Raw genomic sequence first — 18,514 nt, 5'->3', positions numbered from 1 at the left:
CTTTGTCCAGATGTCTTGCACTAAGAGGTTGAGAGGTATGCTGTGGCAGCTGGTTCCAACAATGTGTTGAGAGGGACACAGCTACTGCTTTCCTGCCTGGAGTGGCATTAATGCTAAGGGAAGTACCTTGGTATGTCATGGCACAAATCTTTGAAAACTTATTTTTAAGGGTCCTATTGACCCTCTCTACTAATCCAAATGAATGTGAATGGTTGGGACAGTGAAGACTCAACTTAGTATTAAAAATCATGCATAACTCTCTAATCAGGGAGTTGTTAAAATGAGTTCCCGGATCATTATTGATAGTACAAGGTACACCAAATCTAGGTATAAATTCAAATGCAAGTTTTTTAACAACTGTTACAGAAATTGGTCTTAGGTCCTGGGTAAGCTTCCACCTAGGCAGAAAACGTGCAATCCACCACCAATATAAATTGTAAATTATTGACCTCTGGCATCTGGACAAAGTCCAGCTTCACATTTACAAAAGGTCCCCAAGGTGGTGGTAAGCATGCAGCCCTAATGTTTGCATTTTTGCTAACATTATGTTCTAAGCATACAGTATAATTATTAACATACTGAAGTATCAAAGAGGAGACATGAGAGGCATATCCCTGGGATCCGACCTGTGTCCCTGCTGGTCAGGGCAAACAGGTGCTGACTTTGTGGGAACATGGGTGAAATTTTTGGCTAGGCTTATAATATATATATGTGTGTGTAGATATATATATATATATATATATATATATATATATATATATATATATATATGGGCCAATAGCCTATTATCATCCTATGAACCAGCTGTGGGTAATTTGTTTAAATAATGCTGTCTTACCTACATGGGCTGGTAAATTATGTGCCCTTACCAGGAAAGGTAGCAAAGGCGGCGGGCACTACCAGTCGGCCATCCGGATGTTGCCATGACCCATTAGTATTTTTTCTGCATCCATCTTTAAACAGACTTTGAACTTCTCCCTGTGATGCTTCAGCTTGGAAAGCTGATACTTTCTTAAAATCAAACACATCATCACTTTAGATTCTTGCAATAACATCACCTGAAATTTTGAACAAAGTCCTTCTACAACTTGCTTAGCAGCTTAATCTGCCAAATTATTTCCCTTTGAAACAATACCTGTACCCTTTTGATGGGCATTGCATTACTACTGCTAATTCTTTAGGTAAAAAAAAAGAGAATTTAAAAGATCAATAACAAAGAAAGAATTTTTAATCGGTGTTCCTGCTGAAATTAAAGATCCTGTTTCCAAAGTTGTCCAAAATCCTGTACTACACCAAAAGCATAATGACTATTGGTGTAGACACTGGCAGCTTTGTCTTTGGCTAATTCACAAACCCTTTGTGGAGCTACTATGTCAGCTGCCTTGGCAGAATGTACACCCTCTATTTTTTGTTGAAGGAAAACATCATTATTGGTGGAGACAGATATTCCCGCGACCAGATTTCTATCGATCTCTTCCAGTGGAACCATCCACAAATAAGTCCACTTCAGCATGGGGTATAGGAGTGTCCTTTAAGTGATTCCTAGGAGAAACCAGAAAATTAGTCACACAAGCACAATCATGCTCTTCACCATCCTCAGCAGTAGGTGACAAAGATACAGGATTTACAACAGAACAGCGTATGAGAGAAATAGATGGATCAGAAAAAAATGTATACGTTCATATTTAGTTAGATGCGCAGTTGAGAGGGGTTTTATTTTAAGTAAGAGAGAGATGATACAGAATGAGGGACAGCTATAGTAAGACCATGCCTGAGCACCAATGATTGCACAAGATGAACTAGAATGGCGGCTGCAGCCACCACCCTTAAACATGTTGGAAATTCCTTTGCAATCCCATGTTTTTGTCCAAGCACTTCATGAGAAAATCTGATTCTTTCATGACAAAATGAAATGAGAGTTTTTCCATAATCTGATAACCTTAAAGCTGGGGCAGTAGCTAAAGCTTGTTTTAAATTCTGAAATTAATTTTCTTATTCACTATCCCATGGGAGGGACTCTGTTGTATCCCGTTTTAAAAGATTTGTCAAAAGGTTTTATTTGAATTTATACTGCATTTGTTATCACTGTTTTACACTGTTTGTGGGTAGGAAGGGACTGCCTGTTAACAAGATTTACTTTGATTCATATTTTGTTGTTTTACCTTTAAATTTCACTGTTGGTTGTTAGAAAGGCATAGGTTTTAGACAGGCAAGTTCTAGCCACCCCAAGGGGCCTAGACAGCTATAGATTTACACAGACTGCAGAGAGGAAAATCCTGAGCATATGTAAAAAATCCTAACTTGGTTTGTGGTTTATTTACCTTTACTGTTGAAAGGAAGTGTGACTGCGATTGATAGTGAGCGTGATGTAAAGGAATCAGAACTACTGTCTAGTTTGTAGAACTTGTATGGTCAGAACAACTTTACCGTACTTTATTATTTAGTTGTATATTGCTGATGTGATTTTTTTTGTCATATAAGTTAGATTTAAGTTCTTTTTGAATTCTGTGGTAACTGATTTTGATTATTCTTTTCTTTTGCAATATTTTATTCATTTGAAGCTGAATATGGATTCCTTAAAGAGTATGCAATTAACGATTTGCTAATGCACAAATATCTTGTACAGTGCAATAAATGCTATGTATATTTAAAGGTAACAGCTGATAACACTGGCGGTCTGTGTTCCTCATGTCAAAAGTTGGATGATTTGCTTACCATTGTTAGAAGTAAATCTAGACTTGATGATTGCACTTGTGCAATTGGCATGGCTTGGAGAACGGTTTCATATATTAATGACTGGACTGATGAACTAAATAATGTTAGAAATAGAACAGATTTAAGAAATTATGCATTTATTGTCTGCAAAGATCACTCAACCCCTATGAAACAAGATGAAGCCCCTGACAACTTTGGAATTCTGGATGCAAGTATTCAGCAATCTAAGGATCCAGTTTGTTTAGAAGGAAACAAAAAAAAGAAAGGAAGGAAGACGTTCACAACAAATAACAAGGAAGAAAAAGTAACTGACTAATGACTGTAAAGGAAAGAGAATACATAGTAAAAAGGATTCTGCTTTGTTATGTAACACACAGGTTATAGGGATTGATAATATTTTCTATCAGAATACCTTCAGTCTACAGAAAAAGGCATAAGTTTTCCAATGAAGAAGGTAGAAAAAGAGGCAAGGGGCAGGTGAAAAGGAAGAAATCAAAACTGAACGTGGAAGGATTGAAGAACATTACTGCAAGAAAAAAGAAGAGAAAAGAAAGACAGATGTTGACTACATGGCTCAAGCTGTGGATTTACAGTGCCAGCTGGATGAGAATTTAATACACAATGAAAACAGTGGGATTAATAAGACTAATAGTGATGAAGATCTATCCTTCCTACCAATTATTAAAAGCTGAAGATTCTTCAGATCCGTTCAACAAAGATATTTTTGTAATTGGAGATTCAGTTATTAGAGGAACTGATACTTATATTTGCAGAGAAGATAATGAACATTGAGTAGTGTTATGCTTGCCAGGAGCAAAAATAGAAGATGTGAGACAAGCCTTGGAATGCCTTAATGTAAGGAAGTATGGATCTGTTTTTATTCATGTTGGTACAAATGATGCTACCTGCAAGGATTCTCTGACTGTTAGTAGGGAACTGACAGCCCTCCTAGATAGTATATCTTGTACTGGTGTTAGGACATATTTTTCACAAATCACCTATAGAAAGGATAGTCAGGTCACTGTGAATGAAAAGATTTTTTGGATAAATACCTACATGGAAAAAATGTCCTGTTTTAAAAAATGGAAAGGTGTAAAGCATTCAAGCATGGTTTTGGGCACACGTTTTCAGACAGAATGGTGTGCATTTGTCAAGATCAGGGAAGAGACTTTTTGCAGCAGATATTTTGCAGTATTTGGCAAACACAAGGCAGTATTTTTGCCAGGCTGAAAATTTAACAGTTCACAGATAGCAACATTTGATGCATGTCTGATGGTTGTTGATGCTAGGAGCATTAATAACGTTTTTTTTTTAATTGGAAAACTTGCTATGTTCCCACAAGATTGATTTTGTTATTGTTTCTGAGACATGGTTAAAGAACAATGACTAGAAACCAGTTCTGTCAGGGTATAAATGTTTTTACTGTAACATACATTTTAACAAAAAAATAAGGGGGGGTGTTATGATAGGGATTAAAGATAATTATGAGACCTGTGATTATTACATGTTCAATGATAATACCAATACTATAGACTGTGTAACTGTGACAATAAAGACAAACCCTGGAACATATAGCAGTTGTTGGAGTGTACAGACCGCCAAAGGCAAGTGCAGATGACCTAGAAGAATTCATACATTTCTTACACGAAACACAGGAGGGAAGAATAATATTAGCTGGGGACTTAAATTTATCAGAAACAGACTGGAATAATATCGATTCAACAATTTTAGTAAGGAAATGTATTCACGGTATATATTCAGGAACAATTTCTTCAGGTTGTAACAAAAAAACCTACCAGGGGACAGAACATACTAGACGTTGTTTGTGTTCCCAAAGAAATGACTGTAACTTCAAGTCACGTTTTACCACCACTGATGTGCAGTGATCATGGGGTTATAAAGGTTAATTTGTTGCTAGATAATTCTGCCAAACTGAAATCTAAGTCAATGCACACAAGGTTAATTACAGATTATGTGGAAGCAAAACAGTCACTGTGTAAAACTAACTGGAGTGAGGTGTTCAGTGGAAAAACTGCAGATGGAATACAGAAAGTTTTGAAAGAGAAATTGTTTGAGTGCAAAAAAAAAAAAAAAGTTTAATATCAGGATCTAGACATACAACAACAAGGGGACATATTTCCATAAGAACAAGATATCTGATTAAGTTTACAGATGAAAAATATAAGAAATGGAAGAGAGGTCAAACTACAACTTTGAAAACTGAAATAAACAAGATTAAGCACAGTATGAGACAAGCTCAAGAAAAATCTGAAGAGAATTTATATAAAGATATTGAGCATAATAAGAAACCTTTTTACAGATACATAAAATGTGGAAGGAGTAAAGACACACGAATTGATAAAATGTGTGCAGATTCTAACATTTATTCTGAGACACAACAGATTATACATATATTTACAAAATCTTATGCAAAACAGTTTGGCTCCACAAAAGAGGTGATAAGTTGTCCGAGAGACATCCAGTTAACTCCAGATACTGGAATCAAATTAGATTATACTGAAAAAGAATTGCACAAACTGGATCCAAACAAAGCACAGGGAGGAGACAGAATTAGTAACAATGAGCTGAGAACACTTCAGCAAGAACTTACAGCACCATTATATTTATTATTCACTAGGTCATATAAATATGGTGCGATTCCTCAAGATTGGAGACATGCGTTTATTAAGCCTGTTTTCAGGAAAGGGGAGTAGGACAAACCCAGAGTCATATAGACCCTTCCATGTTGTGGAAAAATAATGGAGAAGGTAATATTGGATAAGTTACTATCAGAACTGGATAGGTTGGGACTTGAAACCATATATCAGCATGCATATGTTGAAAACAGACCTATTACCACCTGTAACATGATGTTCTACAGCAATATAATAGCTATGAATGAAAAATTGTGCTGTGATGTAATTTATATAGACTTAACTTCAGCATTTGACAGGGTCATACAGAAAACACTGATCAATAAATTAGTACAACTAGGTACTGATGTACTATTAATAAGATGGATAGCTACATGGCTTACAAATAGGATATGGCAAGTATACAGTAACTAGACAGGTGAAATCCTTGGTTACAGTCAGGGTACCCCATAGGGCTCTGTCCTAGGCCCTTACTTGTTTAGAGTGTATCTTTCAGACCTAACTTTTTTGTCTGAGGTGTTCTACAGTCTATATGCAGATGACCTGAAATTGGGTAAATGGATTACATGTGTTGTAGATGAGGCATGTTTGCAAAATATCTTGACTAAATTGATCATTTGGGCACAGGAGAATAATATGCTTATAAATACATCAAAAACTAAGCATATGAGATTTGGGAGACATAAATTGAAAGGTGAATATTTAATACAGCACACACTGATTGAAACTGTAGACTCATTTAAGGACCTGGGTAGATTCAGCTAAGAGCTTTTCTAATCATGTTAACCAATTGGTTAATGATAGTTATAGAACTATAGGTTGTATAAAAAGATTTATAAAGTCTAGAAAATCAAAAATAATGAAGTCATTGTTGTTTAGTTACATTAGACCCAAACTTGAGTATGGAATAACAATATGGAAACCCTTTGAGAAAACAAGCATGAGTAAACTGGAAAGAGTAGAGTGGAAATATACCAAGGGCATCCATGGATGTGAAAATGTAAGTTATTATGAAAGACTAAAATATCTGAACTTGTACAGTGTCTCTTACAGATATCTAAGAGGAAATCTTATTTATTCAGGGGTATAAGGCATTTAGAGACAGCTACCTCTGGGAATGTTTGGGGTTATCAAAAAGTACCACAGAATCATCAGACAACCTATGCAGAAGATTCTATAGGAATGAGAAGTGCATTAATTGGTTCTCTGACAGAGTAGCTGATGCATGGAACACACTACCAAATTACATTAAAGCAAGTACTAGTTTAGATATTTTTAAGAACAGCCTGGACACTTATTATGGGAACAAGTGTTTTGGTATATTGGCACGCTAGAAGGCATTAATACCCATGCTTGAAATATTTGTATACATGTATGTAAATGTTTAGCAATTTCTGCATAGTTAGAAATCCACCATCTATAATATTCTGTCATACCTAAGAAAGATCTAAGCTGACACTAAATAGCTGGATGTGGGGCTTTAGCTATTGCCTCAGTACAAGATGGTAACACCTGCCTGCTACCCTGAGATATCAGATGACCAAGATAACATACCTGAGATGACCATAGCTGTAATATTTTCTTAACACCTTGTGTCCTTGTTCTGCAAGAATAGTTAAAAGATGTAGGGTATCCTGCTGACACTGCTGAAAAGAATCAGATGCTATTAGTGAATCATCTACATATTGCACTAACAAAGACCGACCTAGAAATTTCACATATTCCAAATCCTTTTTTAGAGGAATTTGAGAAAATAATGAGGGAGATTCAATGTATCCTTGTGTTAATCGTGTTCATGTATGCTGCTGTCACTTATAAGTAAAGGCAAACAGAAACTGACTTTCAGGATGGAAAGAAGAGCAAAGAATGCTGAACACAGATCTGTCGCAGAAAAATATTTTGCTGTAGGTAGCATGCAACTCAGTATTGTTGCTGGATTTGGAACCACATGAAAAGTTGGAAATACTGCCTTATTTACAGCCCTCAAATCTTGAACAAACCTAAAAGTATCTTTTCCTGGCTTCGTTACAGGGAGAATAGGAGTATTACAAGGAATTTCAGCTGTCACTATTATTCCTTGTTGTATCAACGATAGAATTACTGGTTTGATTCCCTGCCCTGCTTTTGGTTTCAGTGGATACTTTGGAACTCTAGGGAGAAGTTTGCATGGATTTAATTTTATTTTTACTGGATCTGCATATTTTAATATTCCTACTTCATTAGCACATTTAGCCTATAAGTTAGCAGGTACCTGCTGCAACAGTTTTTCAGTTGTCTTTATGCCTCCAAAAGGCTGTTCCTCAGCTTCTGCTAAAACTGCTAATACTCCCCCCCACTTCTGTTAGAACATCCAAATGCACCCCTTCTGGTGTACAGTAAATAGTACAACTCAGTTTGCATAACAGGTCTCTCACTAGCAAATTTACCAGTGCAATAGTACTCAAAAGAAAAGAATGATTTTCTTCAAACAGTCATAAAGAAATGCATACAGATTCTGGAACAGGATACTTAACAGTAGAATTTGTTACTCCAACTGCCTTTACTTTATGTTTTGATACTGGCATCTGACTATCTGACCTAGTGGCTCCAGTATCCACCAGGAAAGGAATTTTCTTTGAATTTATTTCTACCTTAACATAGGGTCCCTTTTGATCTATTGGCAACAAAGGATCAAGATGTATTTCTGTTTATCACTCTGACATAATCAGAATGGTGATTCCTGACTCTTTCCAGTTTGAGGAGGTGGTAGATGAAATGCAGCATTGTTATAATTCAGCTGCCATTGAGTCCAGGTATCTTGGACTCTCTGTCCACTTGTTTGGGCATTCTCCTCTCCATTGTCCTGCTTCACCACAATTGAAGCAATATCCACCAGACGAAACAGGAGGGGTGCTGCCAGCTTGGAATGGTTTCAATCAGACTTTTCCAACAGCTCCCCCTTGCTTTCATCCAATCATAAGCTCAAAATTTACAGCACCAGCACTGCAATCAGGATAATGGGGTGGATAGGTACTGTGTCCAGAACTAACAACTCTTTTGTGCCCTCTGAGTGTACTTTCACACAGTCACACCAACTTACCAATGTGTTATAGGCTCATGAATTTGATTTATCAACATACACACTACTGTCCCAACATGCTATAGGCTCATGAACTTGATTTAACAACGCACACACCTATGCCCCAACATGCTATAGGCTCATGAACTTGATTTAACACACACACCTATGCCCCAACATGCTATAGGCTCATGAACTTGATTTAACACACACACCTATGCCCCAACATGCTATAGGCTCACGAACTTGATTTAACACACACACCTATGCCCCAACATGCTATAGGCTCATGAACTTGATTTAACACACACACCTATGCCCCAACATGCTATAGGCTCATGAACTTGATTTAACACACACACCTATGCCCCAACATGCTATAGGCTCATGAACTTGATTTAACACACACACCTATGCCCCAACACGCTATAGGCTCATGAACTTGATTCCACTTTAACTTTCTTTTACTATTTCTCCATTTTCAATCATACATTAAACAACACAAAACATCTCTCATGGCTCTTACTTTTTAGCTTGAGGGTACCAACCTCAGCACATGGTGCCTCCTTGTACTAATTTTCTCTTTCTGTTGTATGCACATACATATTAATAAACTTTTCCTTATTTTCTGTGGGATTCTGTCACTATTACTATGAGATTGCTTGTTATGTAAATCCAGTCAGGTATTCACTCATTCCACTCTTTTAACCACAATTACCTAAGAGAGAGAGAAGAAAAAATTTCCACAAATCCATTTACTCTAGCATCAGTTTGTACAGCATGAATAGTTAGGTATCTGAATCTCTGACTATCCCACACAAAACAGCATGGAATTCACAGAAGAACTTTCTGTGATGGACCTTTGTAATTTATTCCACACTGCCCTATAGCAATCCCAAGGTTCAGAATCGGAGTCTTAAGGCACCAAATGTTAAGGTTTACAAATAAATAGCAAAGAGTTTTACCTTTTAGTCTTGAGTCATGAATAATGCTTCAGGATGTGCAAACTACTAGTTTATTCCATAAAACAGTGCTGGGAGACTGCCTACTCAAATTTCCAGATCAGTCTCAAAGAACAAAGGAAAAAACACATATACACATTTTCTTATCAATTTCGTGCATGGAGAACTTTGACTTTAAATTACTTTCAATGAATCAATGTGTTTTTAAATGCCCTCATTCCTCATGATTCTTTCTTAAAGCTTCACGTGAATACTTCACGCACTTTACAACATAGACCACCTGGTCTAAAACTTAAGTTTAAACCTTGTAACATTCAGTACCAGTCCAAACTATCTCGCAGAGAGCCTTGCAAAGAATCATCGCCCAGTCTGAGAAGGCCAGACCGTACTGTTGATTAATTCAGTTTCCACAGATATCTGGCATAATTCATTAACCTTCTGAAACTAGACTTTCAAACATAACATGACACCCCTTAATTCCTTCACTATTTACTTAACCTTTGATTATCTGTCAATACACTATAGTTGGCTAATAGAGAGAATACATTTGTAAGGCACTAGAAATATAAGGCTACTACTTATACGAAAAATATATATTGCATAAGCACAGATCTGTATTTCAATTTTTCTTTGACATAAACATATCATAAACATTTCATTTGACTCCTTTGTGAAGAAACTGCAAGTTAATATGTACTTATATTGGAGGTGCACTGGTGCAGAGGTTGGCACTGTCACCTCACAGCAAGAGGCTCTCTGGTTCAATTCTCAACTGGGGTGACTTCTGTGCAGACTGCATGTCCTACCTGCATTCACATGGGTTTCCTCCAGGTGATCCGGTTTCCTCCCACAGTCCAAAAACATGCATCTGGAGCATTTCTCCCTGGGCCTCAGCTAAAAACGGGCTCTGAGCCAGTCAGACTTTCATGATAAACAAATGTTAAAATAAAAAAAAAAAATAATGAAGAATAATCTAGAGACATAATATTTTTTCATAACACAAGGAAATTAAGGATCATAGTCAAAGAAGATGGCCCATGTGATAATGCTCCTGTTTACCACAAAAATGTCCTGTTTCTTCCTTTAAACACACACACGACAATCAGTTACACCTCTTGTATGACTACGTAAATTCAGATGATTACAGGAAGCATTTTAACAGCTAAGAGCCTTATGCCAGGCAACTGTGACTGACTTAAAAAGCTAACAGACCAACAGGCAATGCATGGGCACTGCATGGGCATGCATTTTATGAACAGATAGAACTATGAAACTAATGGCTGGCTTTATTGTCTGACTGCAATCTTCAATGATCTATCAGAAAATAAAGAACATAATGAAGAGCTGGCAATTAGTGTAGAATTTAAATGATCTGCCTTCTACAGTCAAAGGTACAGGGTTTGAATCTTACCATATCCACTGCCTACTGTGTGACTCTATGCTACTCACTTAACCAGACAATGCTCATTAGTTATTTTCTCTAGTTAACATATATTTTCTGAATATCATTTATGATCTAGTGACTGGTATTTGTATAATTCACACCCTACTCCATAAATGCAGTCTCACCAACTGGCCAATCAACAGCAATTCCACAAAACCCTTGCTGTTCCACAAAATGCATCTGAGGTACTTCAGGTACAACTAACATTTGGTAAGACGATGATTCAGGTCGTTGCCTGCTATAGGACCCCAACCATGTCCCAATACTATCACTCCATGTTCCTAAGTACCCTGGAAACTATTAGGGTCCAACCCAACACTCATACTAGGTGACTTCAACTACCCCACCATCAAATGGGAAAACTACTCATGCACCAGTACACCAGCCCAATGCTTCCTGGAATTCATCAATTCCAATGCCATGGACCAGCTCATTCTTAACTCCACTAGAGGAAGCAACATCCTTGACCTGGTTATTACTAACATGGGAAACCATTGCTCTATAACAATAGTCAATTTCTCCCTGGTTAGATCCGACCACAAACTAATCACCATGGAAATCTACATCTGACCCACACCCTCCGCAAAGGTAACCACCATGAAAAACTTCTCCAAAGCTGACTTTGTGCTCCTAAAAACAGAGGTGGCTAACTTCATGGCACCCATGTTAATGGAAAATAGATGCATGACTGCTGAATCATACATCAATGCACTGTACAAACATGTACATAAATGCATGGAACTAGCCATGTCCAACAGAACCAAGACCCTCTCCTCCAAAAAAGCAACCAATCTGGTGGTCCCCTGCCATTTTTAAACACTACAACTGAAGGAAGAAACTGTTGCAGAAAAAGGTGAAGTCCCAAGACTAGAAAACTCCCCTTATTAGCCTCAACAAAAAGTTGAGATACCTCATCAAAACTTCTAAAGCCAGCTATGAAGGCAGAATTGCAGCAGACACTAAAAACAACCACAAAGCCTTCTATAGTTATATCAATAATCTCCATGGCAATACTCAACTTTGCTCTGAGTTACTGCACAATGGTACTTCCTATACTGAGCCAACAGATATGGCCAACATACTGGCAGACAGATTCAGTGCTAACTGTACCCTTCTCTCCCTCCTAAAGGACCAATCACAATACCGGAGGAATGCCAGGCACCCAGTATTACTGCAGCACAGGTTAAAGCTGCATTGTCCAAGGGCGAGAATACAGCTTCAATGGGACCTGACAATATCCTTGGATGTGTTCTACATGAACTACAAAGTGAACTGGCACCACATCTGTGTGCCCTGTTCAATCACAGCCTCACCTCAGGCTTTGTCTCCACCAAATGGTGCACTGCTACAGTCATCCCTCTCCATAAAGGGAGAGTGACTACAGACCCTGGGAATTGGCCTGATGAGTCTGATATGTAAGGCTATGGAGCGCTTCATCATGGACCTAATTAACAAGGATATAGGGAATCTGCAAACTCTAGATCCCACATAATTTGGTTTTGTGAAAGGTAGATCATGTCTGCTCAACCTGGTTGACTTCTCTGAGTCAGTCACCAGAGCTGTGGATGAGGGCAAGGCAGTTCATACAGCCTACCTTGATCTGGCCAAGGCCTTTGATACCATTCCCCACTCAGGAATTATTAATAAACTCACCAAACTAGGTAGCAACCCTTATATCACTAGGTGGGTTGCAAACTGGCTCACAGATGGAACCCACAGTCTGAAAGTAGCGGACTCCAAGTAAGACTGCTGACCAGTCACAAGTGGAGTCCCACAGGGATTGGTTCTGGGTCCTCTCCTGTTTGGCATCTATTTCTCAGAAGTCCAAGCCAACACGAAGGGAGTCTGGTTGACCAAGTTTGCAAGCTGGTTTAAACTGTTCTGAGCTGTATTATAATTTATGGTATGTTTCACTACCATGTTTAACAGTGCTATGCATTTAATCACTCCCAAATAGAAGTACATAAAAGATTGTACAACTAAAAAAATTACCAATACTGCATTCCATTTTCTAGTGATTAAAAACTGCTATATCTATAAATGGCTGTATAGGTGTGCATTGTAGCCAGTGACATAATGAAGTACAACTGCTTCCTTCACAACTGAAGGCAGGATGTACATTGAGATGATTTGCAGACATTGCAATACAGAAGTAACAAAATACAATGCTTTTAAAGGTTGTTCAATAACCTAGGTACATTTATAGTACAATAACATTTTAAACACTATGATAACAAAAAGGAAAGTGTATGAAATAAATCTAAAATACATAGAAAAACTACTATGACAATAAATTACAACCTTCTGCCTGTGACTTCACGACATCTCTGTCAACCTACCTATCACTGGATGTCATTCACTTGATTGAAAATACTAATGATTGCCACTCAAATGAGTGACAAAAATGAGTGGCAGCACATTTGTGTGAATCACATTTGGTTGAATTCAAACTTTATAAAGTGTAGGTATGCAGGAGTATGCAGGGAAAGGAATGTTTGACTGAAAAGGTGGTGGTTGGAACAAAATTCAAGATTCTATTATAGTGGGTAGTGTGTATGTGTGAATGCTCATGGGTTAGGGTTACAGTTAGGTAAGGGGATACATTTCATGTGTATCTGGTTGGTGTTGTACATGTTATGTCCTCTTGTTTTTATTAGTATTACTATTAGGGAAAAGGGATTTAGTAACATAATGTGTAGGGTTAGCACCCATGAGGAAGGTTGTGCTGGGAGGCAAAGCTTAGTCAAATTATTTATCGGAGTGCCATGCATTTGTATTTTCAACCTATGATTAAATAATCACACACACAGATATATATATATATATATATATATATATATATATGCATACCATTATTCAATTTGTTGAGCAGGTAGGAGGGCTGGACAAATGACCCTTTTCAGATATGACCCAGGTACAAAGTTACAAGATTTACAGTAGATAAGATAATGCAATAAAAAGCAAATGACTTATCAGTCTAGCAAGAAAACAGAAATACTGTCGTGCTGCAAAAAAAAAACTATAAAGACAATAAATACATTTTTTACATAGAAGGAATGAGTTTAGTATTGTATAATGCTATTAATTACATGTGATTTTTAATGAGATTATGTTTCATAACCAGTATCTCAAAAGCGTGAGCATTTTGCTTCCCCAGCCTGGTAGGATGGTTATGTTTTTTTAAATGTTTCTACTGTATTTGTGCGCTTAATATCATTTGCTAGGTGGTTCCATGGTGCAGTTCCTGTTCTTGAGAAGGCTTTCTCAGCTATGGTTAGTTTACAGTTAGATCCTCAAAGAGGAATAGTGTTTTCTTGGCTGTAGTTTAGGTCTGTCAGGAGTAATTTACTTTTGAGAGGGGGCAGTATCCTGTTTAAATAACTTTAAAGATTAGTGCATCCAGAAGAGTGACTTAGTCTGGCAGTTCCTTTTTTCTCTTTTAATGCATATATTATCATTTACAGTGCACACCATATTTTGATGTCTACAAAGCTTCTAAATAATAAAATAAAGGATACTACAGAAGTGAAAGGAAATAAAGTAGAGAACAGCCATTAGTCACTGCACTCCTTTTAAACGGTACACCTGGACAGCTGTAGTTCAAACATGCAAAGATGAAGTCATACCTGGCCACTGAATCCTGTTCCATCCTCTGATTTCAGGAAGTCACCATAAGTCTGATTTGCCCTGCTGATCACTGTGGCAACTGCATCTTGATACTGTGGGGAAGAAATTGCGAGCAGAGGCAAGGCAGCCAGAGGAATATGGTCCTCACTGCTACTGATGGAATTTTCATCATAGCTGTAAGGATTTAGGCTGAAACAGGAAAAGGAAGAGTGATTCAGATATAACTAATCAGCTTTAATTGATGGATAAACGTAGTCTATATCTCAGTTTTACCATGATTAGCTACTTTCCTGCCTGCTACAGCTTTATAATCTGGCAAATACAATACACTGCATGTCAAGGTCAAGCAAATAGAGGATACCTTTTTAACTAAGGCATACAAAGCATCAAACTGCCACTATGTAAAACATTCAACTAAGGAAAGCGGGCCTCAAACACATAATTCCTCCACCACAGGAAAATAAGTAAATAAACCTGGTTTCCATAAAGGCAACAGTTTTAAATTGTACATGCTTTATATATGTTCATAAGATGGTCAAGTCTCAGCAAACACAGATAATCTTGCACTCTAGAATCTACACCTTCAGTATGTTCACTCTGTAATAAGTGCACTAGGCCTCAAAGTAAAAAGTTAAGCTGGCACCAAGTGAAAAGATGACACAGCAAGATTATATCTAATGGAAGCTACTGTATCAGGCTGCCCTTTCATTACTGCTCATTTTGCAGTTGTTCAGAATTTGTAACTTCAAACCAAGACAAAAACTCACAAATAGTAAACGCTCTGCACTCCCCTCAAAGTCCAAATGGTAAAACAGCAAAAAATCAGGTATCAGAGTAAAACACAACTGGTAAGTTTTATAACACATTCAAAGGCAGCAATTCCATCCAGTGTAAGTCTTTTATTGAAACAAACAGATAAATCCGGTAAGCGCTTTGACCCAACAGGACTTCATTAGACCATAATGCATCACTAATAACTCCTTATATAGTAAAAAAAAGGTTGCCAAAAACTAACTTCAAACATTTTCTTAAAGTGGCAAGATCATAGTCTTATCAAACATCTTATTCTAAAAAAATAATTACATCACCATCTAAAAAATAACAAAATTATAAAAAATATATATAAAAATATATACAAAGAAATATGTGTAAAAAAAAAATATATATATATATATATATATATATATATATATAAAACATAGAAAATACATAAAAAATATACACATTTTAATACAAATGCATAAATACTGATAAGAATATATACTTAACTAATAAATACTCTCGTTTCATAAGAACACAAATGTCATGTATCTATTATATACAATATATAATGGTCTTCACCAACTGGTGGACATTTGATTCTATCTAAGCCTTCTAGACTTCAAAAATGGTTTCAGAGGTACCTTGTCGTTAAGACCTGGAGGAAAGTCAGTCCTAAACCGAATTATCCATTTAGCCTCCTGTGTTTCAGTACGGTTCTTAGTGTCACCACCTCTAGGACCTGTGAATAACATCTCTATGACTCTGAAGGTGAACATATGTGTGTCATCTCTCTCTATTACATGTTTAGATAGTGCACTGACTGTGGAGTTAATTTTAATTTGATAAATATGTTCACGTATCCTGTCTCTGAGTTTTTTATCTGTCTTGCCCACACAGAATCCATCACATGCTACACAAGTAGCAAGGTAAACCACATGCTCAGACTGGCAAGTTGCAGAGACATGGAACTCATAACTCATGCCATTTGAGGGGTGCACAAAATTACCACTGGAATTTATAAAGTGGCAAAAATTACAACTAGTGCAGGAACTGTACCAAGGGTATCATAAACATTCTCCTTCCTACCTTTCTTAGGATAACACAACAACTTCTTCAGGTTGGACCTGTTCTTGTACACGAAACTTGGTGTATTCCCTCCCACCTCTCTAACCTCCGGGTCGACAGTCAGCACCTCCCAGTGCGATCTAATAACGTCTTTAACACTGCCCACATCCTTGGTATAAAACAGTTGAATAAAAGACTTACACTGGATGGAATTGCTGCCTTTGGATGTGTTTTAAAACTTACCAGCTGTGTTTCACTCTGATACCTGATTTTGCTGTTCAGAATTTGTATTTACAAGGGCAACTGTCTGTATGCTCATGTGCTGTAACCAAAAACCTAAAAATACATTTTCCCTGACTCCATTAGGAAAATAATGGGCTATGATACAACATATAAAAGTGTAGCTATTTTAATCTGTCATCACTCGGTGTGCATAGACAGGAGTATATTATGACTCAGCATGTTTAATCAACCATTATTATAACTAAGTAATTACAGTGCTACACTTCCACTCCTACAGAAGCAGAAAAATAAAAACTTTATAAATTGCACCTAGAGAAATACCCCAAAATAATTACAGTAACAAATAAAATAAGAAAAAACTTTATCAAAATTTGAATGGAAAATTTAAAGTCTCACAAAATCACAGTATTATTGGCAAAATAAAACTAAAATAAAAAAAAACAACTATAAAGCTAGCATAGTACTGTTTTTGCCAGTTATCTGCATAACTATATATATATATATATATATATATATATATATATATATATATATATATATATATATGGATTCCCTTCACAAGCTCAAAGTTTCAAAACTTCGAACTGCAAATGGTTGAGACCATAACATTGAAGTTTGGAAACTTTGAATGTTTTGAATGGAGATCATTGTACAGCATGGAATGGGAAATTTACCGTTTTCCTCACTGTAGTGCAATCTTAGAATTTGGTATATTTATTTAGCAGGGGGTGTGGGGGGTGCAGTGGGGCAAGCCCCCCCCCCCAGCAAAAAAAAAAATATATATTTTTTTATTACAATTTTGAAGTTTCAAAAGTTCGATCTTATGGTCTCTACCATTTGCAGTTCGAATTTTCGAAATTTTGATCTTGTAAAGTAGATCCATATATATATATATATATATATATATATATGTGTGTGTGTGTGTGTGTGTGTGTGTGTGTGTGTGTGTATAAACAATGGATCTGGGAGATGGTCACTGTTGATGTGACACCACAACTCCAAGTACAAAATAGTGTGATGATGATAACTCTCTCTCTCTCAATGTGTGTGTGTGTGTGTGTGTGTGTGTGTGTGTGTGTGTGTGTGTGTGTGTGTGTGTGTGTGTGTGTGTGTGTGTAGATAAATATACATATATTTAATTATATATTATATATTTTTATTTATTTATATTTGTTAACTGGGAATGTCCGACTGGGATAAGACCCATTTTCAGCGGAGGCACTGGGAGAAAAGCTCCACATATAGAGAGTATACAAAACATATACAAGAAATTATACAAAAAAATATACAAGGCATACAGTACACCATAAATTAATTCTATGCTGTTATAGCTGACATTTGTATTATACAGTTTTATATATATATATATATATATATATATATATATATATATATATATAAAGATAGATAGATATGTTGTTTCATTGACTTTTCATTTGATTGACATGTTGGATGTCTAAATAGAGTTAATGCTCATCTCTGTGAGTGCATGTGCGTGCAACTGCAGAATGGTTGTATTTGTTGGTTGTGTGTTTTCCGATTTAAAGTTGTGAGAGGTATGTCCTTTGAGTGTCTGTGATCTGTCTGTGGAGGGTTTTTATGGGCAGGTGCAGTGTTACTATTATTCAAACACTTTTGTCATTACTGGTATTTGAATGCTGGTAATGGATAGCACTTATTTATGCAGTCACGTGTTTGCATCTGCAGGGTTGTTGAATGTGCTGGTTGTGTGTTTTGTGGGGAGAGATTGGGTGACGTATCTATTTAGAAAGTGTGTGTGTGTGGGTGTGTGTGTGTGTGGGTGTGTGTTTAGGATGTTTGTTTAGTTGCAGTTTTACCGTTTCTTATTTACTTCTGCCATATGTAAGCCTAGTACTTTTTATACAGCAGGAACTTCTTATTGTAACATTTGTTAATGTCTGTTATGTACTTCGCAGATAAAGATTCTAGTTGTCTACTGATTTACTATGTTCTTCATCTGTAA

At 36.7% G+C, this 18,514-nt stretch overlaps 1 protein-coding gene across 1 annotated transcript in view; it reads right to left on the bottom strand.

Annotated features, from left to right (window-relative positions):
- PITPNM3 (PITPNM family member 3) overlaps positions 1-18,514 on the bottom strand; it is a 1,300,985-nt gene that overhangs the window by 642,247 nt on the left and 640,224 nt on the right. The window contains exon 7 of the mRNA XM_044054869.1: positions 14,460-14,649. Within this exon, the coding sequence (XP_043910804.1) occupies positions 14,460-14,649 (190 nt within the window). The remainder of the gene's footprint in view (positions 1-14,459; positions 14,650-18,514) is intronic.

The sequence above is a fragment of the Protopterus annectens genome, chromosome 13.part0 (genome assembly GCF_019279795.1).
Source record: "Protopterus annectens isolate FY-2018-M chromosome 13.part0, PAN1.0, whole genome shotgun sequence".
NCBI lineage: Eukaryota > Metazoa > Chordata > Ceratodontiformes > Protopteridae > Protopterus > Protopterus annectens.
This window is presented reverse-complemented; position numbering and strand designations above follow the sequence as displayed.